Source organism: Merops nubicus, unplaced genomic scaffold (assembly GCF_000691845.1).
Source record: "Merops nubicus isolate BGI_N331 unplaced genomic scaffold, ASM69184v1 scaffold47460, whole genome shotgun sequence".
In the NCBI taxonomy this organism is placed as follows: domain Eukaryota; kingdom Metazoa; phylum Chordata; class Aves; order Coraciiformes; family Meropidae; genus Merops; species Merops nubicus.
Genome location: NW_008581770.1, coordinates 702 through 9,489, shown reverse-complemented (window position 1 = coordinate 9,489; position 8,788 = coordinate 702). Strand labels below are relative to the sequence as shown.

Below are 8,788 nucleotides of genomic sequence, written 5' to 3'. Positions count from 1 at the left end.
GAGCAAGAAACGAAGGGGTGCGCAGTCTGTATGCGGCTGAAGTAACGCCACCTTCTGAAGGGGACTCGAGGTGACACTGTCCCCTCTGAGAAGCGCTTTTTTAAGAGCCAAAGAGGTGACCGATAACCAGAGGCTCAGCTCTGGGTCCTGCTAGAGCCTCTGTCCCACCAGTCACCCTCGAGCTACGGAGCCTTCAAAGCAGGTAGGTACCTACTCGAGCTCAACAGTCCCGACAGGCCTAGTTCTGACTTGTGCCAAAGCCACCTCCTCTCCTGGGCAGTATCCCTTCATTCCTTCAGCTGCCACCATGATGTGAGACATTTACACAGGCGCCCCATCAGAAAATAAAAGACTTTAATACCCAAGTTTCCCGTATGGTTCCATACTCACCCCTCCAATCCCAAGCTGTATTTCCAGGCTGACTTACCTGGCAGCCAGCACCTTTCACCCACACTGCCCAGCCCTACCTACAACTATGGAAAGAATGGATCCAGAGTCAGGGCTGAGCTGTCTCCCAGAGCTGCCGTTTTCTTTGCTTCAAGCCTGGGCTGGGCAGTGGCTGAGGGTGGGGGGAAATGCTCCCCTGTAACTCCCTCTCAAATCTTTACTGGAGACTGGCACTAGTGGCATGGGTGCTGGCTGCCCTGCCCCAGCAGCACAGCTACTCACATCAGCTGTGGGACGGGATGGGACAGAACAGGCATCTCCCCACTCTTTCCCTCATCTCCAGGGAATAACTGGAATGAGATCATCGTTTACAATTCCCACAGCCAAAGATGTGTTTTCTCCCAAGCAGCGCAGACAGGCTAATGCCACTGTCCTCTGTACAAAGGAAAGGATTTCAGGGCTGAGCTTGAGGTACCCGAAACAGACCCACCTGGTGCCTCCTACTGCTGACACTCGCTCAGATTTATTTTCATTGCTTGCTACCTGTGCAGGAGGACCTGTTTGAAAGAAAGCTGCAAATACTCTGCTGCATCGGAGTGAACGGCCAGGCAAGAATCCCTCCTGGCTGTTTTGCAGAAAAAGAAAAATTTGAAAAGAGCTGAAGGAGGGAACTTAAAAGTAGTTGGTTTCAGTCAATTATGTTACAGCAAGTCAATCAGATCCAGCATCCACGTCTGAAATAACCCTCAGGTAGGTAATAACATCTAAGACAAGTACCACTGAAGGAGATTGGGAAAAAATAAGCTGCTGCTCGCTTTGATTTATGCTTTTTCCTGCACCTCGGTCAATAGCTGACACGCACCCGGGTACTTGCTCTTGGGCAGTGGGTCCCTGCTGTTCTGCCGTGCCAGCTGCACTACGGGAGAGGAGAACACTCACCGAGAGGAGACCACCACGCCTTAAACTCCATGAGACGGGGCAGCTGTGCACAGCTACCCCTGCAGACAATGACAGCCAGACAAAGCACTTGTGCTGACGCGCTCACCTGCCGCTTTGTGCTGACAAAATGCAGTTTGTGTGAGGAAACATCTGCTTTTCCCCCAAACCTGTAATTATTTGTTAAAACCCCCGACCCTCAGGTTTAACAACTTCATCAGCTGGGTATTTGCCAAATACATTTGGCCAAATTCTTTGGCAAGCCAGCAGCTCTACCCATTCCAAGTCAAACTCACGTGTTGGGGCCAGCCAGGTACTTCCGCTGATCAGACTGAAGCAGCCCTACAGTTCCGCTCTCCATTCTGCTTTTTTAACCATGGTTAAACTATTTTTGGCAAAGAGACAGAAATCAGCAGCACTACTCTGGGACAGGTGCCCATTTACGGGCTGTGTCCAGAACCTTGCTACCCTTCCTGGGAGAGGGAACCACTCAACCAGATGCTCAGCACCACCTAGGCCCAGATGCACCACAGAGGCCAGGAAACTTTAAGGACCATCTCTGGCAACTGCAACTCAAATCAGAAGCTCAGGAAGAAAAAGACCAAAGAAAAAACCCACCCATGTATGAAGCTGAAGCTGTGGTCTGTTGAAGTTTCCATACTCATACATGCCTGTGTTCATTAACCCTTTGTTTGCCCCTGCTGCTGCAGGCACTACCAGCACAGCTCAGCCCCAGCAGAAGGGAGCTGCCATCCCGGCCTTCGTGCTGCCTCGCGCCAGGGACCCTCTGCGTTTCCACCCTACCCACTGCGTTATATCACACCCACAGTCAACAAGTAAAATGAATAAATAATTCAAGTTTTGTAAGAAATAAAATGTTGAATTTTTAAAAACCCTCAATTATTTACATTTTGATTACTTGATGGGCTTGTTTCCAACACTGGTACTTGCTCCATCACCAGAGAAACCACCAGGCCTCACCCTCTGTCAGCAGCTACACCCCAGCACCACCCCACCCGGGCTGTGCGCGCTCCTGCCCGGCAGCCTTTGAGAGCACCTCTCAGTTCAAACACATGAGTTCAAAACTCCAGGAGTTGATTTGTTTTTTTCTCCATGAGGAGTTATTCAGTTACAAAGACTTGTCCAGGGACAAATCAACCCCCTTCTCCACCTACCTATGCAACCCACGCTGCTTCTGTGCTGAAACGGGACATCCACGCTCCTGTGCCACTTGTTGTCCCCAGGCAGCTTGGCAACTGCATCCCAACCTAGCAGGCCTTTGCCCGTGCTCCAGATGACACCCTGTGAGCGCTACCGCTGGCAAACCTTCCCTGGAGCAGCGTCTCCAGGACCTCCTGCCACCCCTCTGCTCCACCACCCCCCTGCGCCCCCAGCCCCTTCCCGGTGCCTGCCTCTGTCTCCTGCCAAGATGAGGAGGAGCTACAGGAGGGGACCCCCGTGATGTCTCTTGGATACATGATGTTTTTCGAACCATCTATCCCACTTCAGTGGTCTGATGGCCATTTTGTTCAAGGTACAAACCACCTTGGTACCACCTGACCCAACATCTCCTTCTAACAGCTTCAAAGATGTGTACGTGTCCTGGCTGTTTTCAGACTTTTCAGCTACCTACCTGGTTTGCAGGTTTAGTGTCCGCCCCACAGCTGGTTCTGGTGGGCCTGAACACACCTGATGCAGAAACAGGCTATTGGCTGAACCAACCCTGACCTAGCAACCATACACAATTTGTTTTCCATCTACAAGCATAACAACCAACCCAGGTTTGAAATCCCTTCATACCTTTGTCAAGCTGACCCTCAGCCACCAAGATTTGGGTAACTATTGCTTGTTTCTTACTCCTTCCTCTGCTTCCCTACAACTAAAGGTGGCAAGCTGTTGAGATGGCAGGAATTTGGAGAAGCTTGATTCCACTTCCAGACCACTGCTAGTTGCAGGTTTTGTTCCCAGGCTAGGTCACCCCAAAGGTCTAGAATTTAACAGCACTGAAGTGCATAAACGGAAACGCTGTTGTGTCATCTCAGATTGCCATCCACCAGGTTTTGTTCCTTCCTCTTTAAAAGCCTTGATGGATAGAGACATAAGGAGATCTTCAAAGGTACTTAATAGTTCCTCAAGAGTTTTGGTGGGAACTAGGTATGCAAATGCTCTTACACACATGGGTCTTGGTGTGTCAGGAGCAAGCCATCAGAGTCTCTGGTCCTTATGCCTCCCTTCCCAGCTCCATCCACCTCAGGTTGCTAAAAACGTCCAGAACTCTGGCTGAAAGAGATTTCCAAAGAGGAGCAGGCCAGGGGTTGGGGTGGGGGTGTCTACCTAAAAACTGAGGTTGATGAAAGCAAAACTAAGTGCAAGGAGACTGACTCAATACCTATTTACATTTTTGACAGTCATGCACATTTTGACTTCTCAAACCTCATATGCACCATCTTCTCTGCCAGAGTAATCCTCCTTTTAGAGATAAGCATCCCATACTGTGCTGCAAGCCAGAACGAGACAACTGTCTCCTCCGAATCCCTCCCAGGGCTTGCTCTGCTGTCCTTCACGTGGCAGCAGGAAGAGCTGGTTGCTCTGTCACTGTATTCTCTGAAGCAGTCAATGCAATGGCCTCTCAGAACTGGCAGTCATTGTTCCAAAGACTTGATTTGCTTCATTTTGGCATTTCCACAGTCATCCTTTACACAGAATTCATTATTTTTAATTTAAAGTTATTATTTTGTATTTTGCTGGTCACTTCCATATTGCTTCATTCAAAATCCAGAAAACAGTTCAAATAAAATCAGAGCTTAAGTGCAAACTATCTTTCCAGTGAACCACTATGTGCGTTTTCTCCAGTCCAGTGTCTGTCTTCCAGTTTACAGGACCCTTCCCACCACCAACCCACAGAACACCAGCAGACTTCATGCCCCACATCAAACTCTCCAGTTCTCCATCTTGTCCTCAGTGTTGCCTGACAGCATCCCCAATTCCCTTCATGGTCATGGAGAAGAAAAAGGGGGAAGAATTCGTTTAGGTGTTTTTATATATTCATAGTCACCAGGTCTAAAACAGGAAAGCAAATCTTTTTGCATACAAATCTTGGTTTCTTGGCCTGTCTTTCAGCTTCAAAAATAACATGTTGGAGGTGTGGTTTTCTCACTCTCTTCTGAAAGGGTTTTTGTGTTGAAAGTGTTTGTCGTGTTGGCACATACGCAAAAACGGTCATGTCACATACCAGTGCTGAGCGGAGTCTCTGTGGTTAGGAATTGGCACAAAACTGTGGTGTGGCTTGGAAAAAGGATTTAGCGGTATATTGTCTCATCATCATTTCTTGGAAAGCCACGATGAAGATCTGAAGGGATTATGAAAAGCCAGGTTAGCCATTTTCAGTTGCTGAGATAGAAAGTGTTAGAGAAAGAAATTGGATTCTCAATCTCCATTACTATGCTATCACATGTGATATAAAAATTGTCCATTTCTCCCCCTAATGGGAATTGGATTGAGATTTCCAGGAATGCTGTAGAGTCTCATCAGTTCCTGCCGAAAGAAACAGCTGAAAGAAACAGCCTCTGGCCCTCCCTACAGTCGCTGGGTTGAACCACTGAGAACTAGCTCGACAGCAGGCAACACTGCCACTGGCCTTCACCGGAACTCCGGCCTCTCTGACCCTCCGACCCTCTGGATCTGTGGAAAGTGAGAAATGCCAGGTGGTACACACCTTCCTTCAGTCTCTCTCCTATCCTTCCTTCCTTTCTTCCTTCCAGGATCCCAAACCAATCTGCAAAAATCTCCAAGACACCCTTTCACTTAGAAATATCAAAAATGAGTGAACTGGCAAGAAGAGGAAGCTCATGGGAGGGAAGGATGGAGGGAGAAGAGGTGAGCGAGAGAGGAAGAGTGAGGCAGTTAGAAGGGGTTGCCTTTCCACTTGGGTGAGACCGCGGTCCCTACACCACTGTGTTTCGGTGTCTGTAGGGTGGCGGGGGCAGCACAGTGCCAGGCTTCAGGGAGAACTCGGAGAGGTATTCAGGATTCTCTGCCACAATGGGCCGGATCCGTCCGTTCTGTTTGTAAAAGTATTTTGTGCTGTACTCTTGCAGGTAGTCTGGGTGCTGGAGGGTGCTTCGTGGGGGCAGGCTGTGGTTCCAGTAGTCTGGGTTGTCAAAGGCCTTCTTGGCTTTCTCTGGCAAATTGTTCTTCAGGTACTCAGCATTTTCCAAGGTGTTGGCAAAAGTGTTGAGGTACAACGGCTCATTCACGTACTCGTCCTCTGCTTTGGGCTGCCCGTTCGGAGCGTTGTGGTATTCTGGGTTGTCCACAGCTTGGAGATCTCCATTCTTTCGTCGAGAAACAAATGGGTTCTCTTCCACCGGGTTTAGGTAATCTAAGGAAAGATAAAAAATAAATCAGCAAAGAAAGAGAGTAATCCATCCATGCAGCAAGCATCACGTGTGTGTTTTTATTAGGCTGTAAAAGAAGCAGTACTTGGACTTGTACGTCCTCCACCCCAGCCACTCCTAGAACTCCAGATGAGATCAGGTGCCGACTGCTGAATGCACGCTTGCTAGAAGTGAAGAATTTACAACCTAAACAGACAAGAAGGGTTCAAATGAAGACCCTTGAAGACAAAGTGACTCCACAAACACACTGGCGAATGCTTGCTGAGCCACAGCCCGTGTGCCTTGCTTGATCCTGGACTTCCTCTCAGTGCAGGATCTACAGAGCAAGCACACCAAGCAACTTCTGCCTCTGCTCCTGACTCTGTGTGCAACCTTGGACGTGTCAGTCCAACCCTCTGCTCTGCAGTCTTTCCATCCAGAAAGCTCTATAGAAATCTTAGTTAAGCCTCTCTGCACAAAAACCATCCCCAAGGGCTAACTTCTAAGACAGCTTCATTTCTAACAGAACAATTTGCCTGATTAAAAACCTTCCATCCCTGAAGGACAAAGGGCGTTGAAACATTAGGAAAAAAAATGATTCAAATGAGCCCTGGAAAGGGTATAGGAGAGCTCCAAAACAGGACTTGGAGCAGGTTACAGTTGCTTCAAATCACCTTCTGTGGATTAACACCACAAAAAAAAATTGTAGCTGAATTGCAGAAAGGTTTTTAAGGCATATGGAGCTTGTATGGAAAGCTGGACAGAGATGGGGAAGGAAGAGAAATATAAAGCGATTGCCTGTCCTGGGTTAAAAAGGCACACTTGGTGCTTAGTTAGGCCTCTCTCATGGTCACACACAGGTGACCAAGTCACGGAGCAATGGGCTCACTGTGTCACGTCCTGCCTTGCTCTGTGTGTAAGGAGGTCTTGCTGCAGAACAGAAGCCCATCAGTTGGGCACTGCAGGCTGCAACTGGGCTTCAAAGGGCATGGCTTGGAGGTGAGCTGGGGACAAGAGTGACTGAGGAGGGGATTGCTGCAGCAAGAGGTGTCACAAAAACATCCAGTTTATCCAAATCATCAGATCAAATCCACTTCAGTAGTAATTCTGCCTGTCATCTCACAGCCTAGGGATTCCTTACAAAGCAGGGTCTCCAAGCCACTGCCATTAGTGAGGGATGATCTCTAGGCCTGCCTGTGTTGCACAGGGACACCAACACAAGACCTCCATTTCCATTGGTATGACTCTGGAGACGCCTTCAGAATCCTGCCTGCAGGGAAACAGGCCCCTGCCTGGTCTGAGAGGGTGGCTGTGGCCCTCACTTCAGCTCTGGTTTTATCCAGGATGGGGCCAAAATGATTAGCGAGTACCTTTGAACACACAGCTAAAACTTTGCTGAATCCAAGGTGCGCAGATGCTCCTGTGGAGTTGTATCAAGAGCAAAGCGGAAACATTTGCTTATTTGTTTTAGTGATGACAGCCAGGCAGATCTGAAGCCCCTGGCTGACAGAGAGCAGACAGCACCACATCCACACTGTGAGTCCCTGTGTCTGTGCCCGGTGAGACAGGAAGGAGCTGTTTTCTCTTGAGCAGCTCCCACAGCATCTCAGAGGGCTCAGGGAGGACCTGTGAATTGTTCAGTTCCTGCAAAGTCCCGAGGCTCCCCAGGGTGAACCTGTGTGTGACCACGTGTGTGCTCTCACTGAGGCCAACTCGCAGCATCAAACCTCTTATTGCACGGGTGGTCACTGAAGTGGAGGGCCATGAGTGCACTCCCACAATTGGCACTGGCCTGGGTCAAGCCCCAGGGCTTCTTCCATTTCAAACAGAAAGGGTAAGCGGCTTCCAAATTATTAACAAACACAGTGGTTACTTGGCATTTACATTTGCATTAATTAATTTCTTTAAAGCTAGTGCAAAGGTTTGAAAGCAAATTATTAATGACACATCCCTTCACATTTAAATGCCTGCTGTCACTGTTTAAAAAGAGAGGAATGATGGCAAACTTGGAAGCGTAGCACTCTGAGCTGGCACAGATGTAGGCAAACTTCACCTTGCAGTGATGGTCTCTCTGAAGCACATCTTGTTCTTTCAATCCTAAACTTCTCTTGGGTATAAGATGCCAACTGTGTACATCAGTTCTGTGATATGTTCAACATGACATTTACCAAGCACAATGCCATGAAGATAAAGACGATCAATAAACAAAGGGAAGTGGAGACTACAGCTGGCCAAAGACAGACCTTTTTCTTGGAAATAAATGAAGATTTGTGTTTGGATTTTGATTAGCTTTGGATTTTTTTCATTCCTCTCATTATTTCCCAGAAAGAAAAGGGGGAATTACTGAACTTGACATATTGGCACGTTTGAGCTTTTCTAAGGAGAAAATTAAGCAAAGGAAAATGAATCCCCATGCAAAGACATATTAACCTAGTCAGAAAGTTTCAACCTTGCTGGGTTACTCGATGAAGCCATTTTTGGTGAAAAGCTTCTGATTTAAAAAAAGAGAGAAAAGAGTTAGGCTAGACCAAGAGCTTCTCTGGAAGGACAATACTTTACCTGTTTTAGCTTTGTCTCGCATCGGCGTCATGTACCCGTCCTCATCCAGCTCTCCCCGGGCGACCCGCTCGGGAACGAAGACCGTGGGGTCAGCGCTGTACCTCTGGGTGCTGCTGTCCTCTTTTGCCAGGGTGGCCACTTGTTTTCGAAGCGTGCCATTACAGCAAGGATCCTCAAAGATCTCTGCCGTGGCCCCTTGAGCGACCGGGGCTTCTGGTATCACACAGCCCGGGGCTCTGTACGGCATCGGCACTTCTGCAGCGTAGCCACCATCTCTGTACACAAACTGGTTCTGTGCAAAAAGAAAAGGCAGCATGAGGGAGGTCATAGAATCACAGACTCATAGAACCATTACGGTTGGAAAAGACCTCTAAGATCATCAAGCCCAACCATCACCCAACACTATCATGACCATTAAATCACGCCCTGAAGTGCCACATATACATGTTTTTTGAACCATCCATGGATGGTGACTCCACCACCTCCCTGGGCAGCCTGAGCCAATGCCTCACCACTCTGTCAGGAAAGAA

The 8,788-nt window shown here is 48.4% G+C and overlaps 1 protein-coding gene across 1 annotated transcript; it reads right to left on the bottom strand.

The window, feature by feature from the left end:
* Nucleotides 1-4,917: 4,917 nt before the first annotated feature.
* Nucleotides 4,918-8,550, bottom strand: LOC103768302 (receptor tyrosine-protein kinase erbB-4-like; the record flags this gene model as incomplete). Its single annotated transcript, XM_008935446.1, has 2 exons — nucleotides 4,918-5,704; nucleotides 8,259-8,550. Coding segments are annotated over 2 exons (729 nt in total), but the record flags the coding sequence as incomplete, so codon positions are not given.
* Nucleotides 8,551-8,788: the final 238 nt, after the last annotated feature.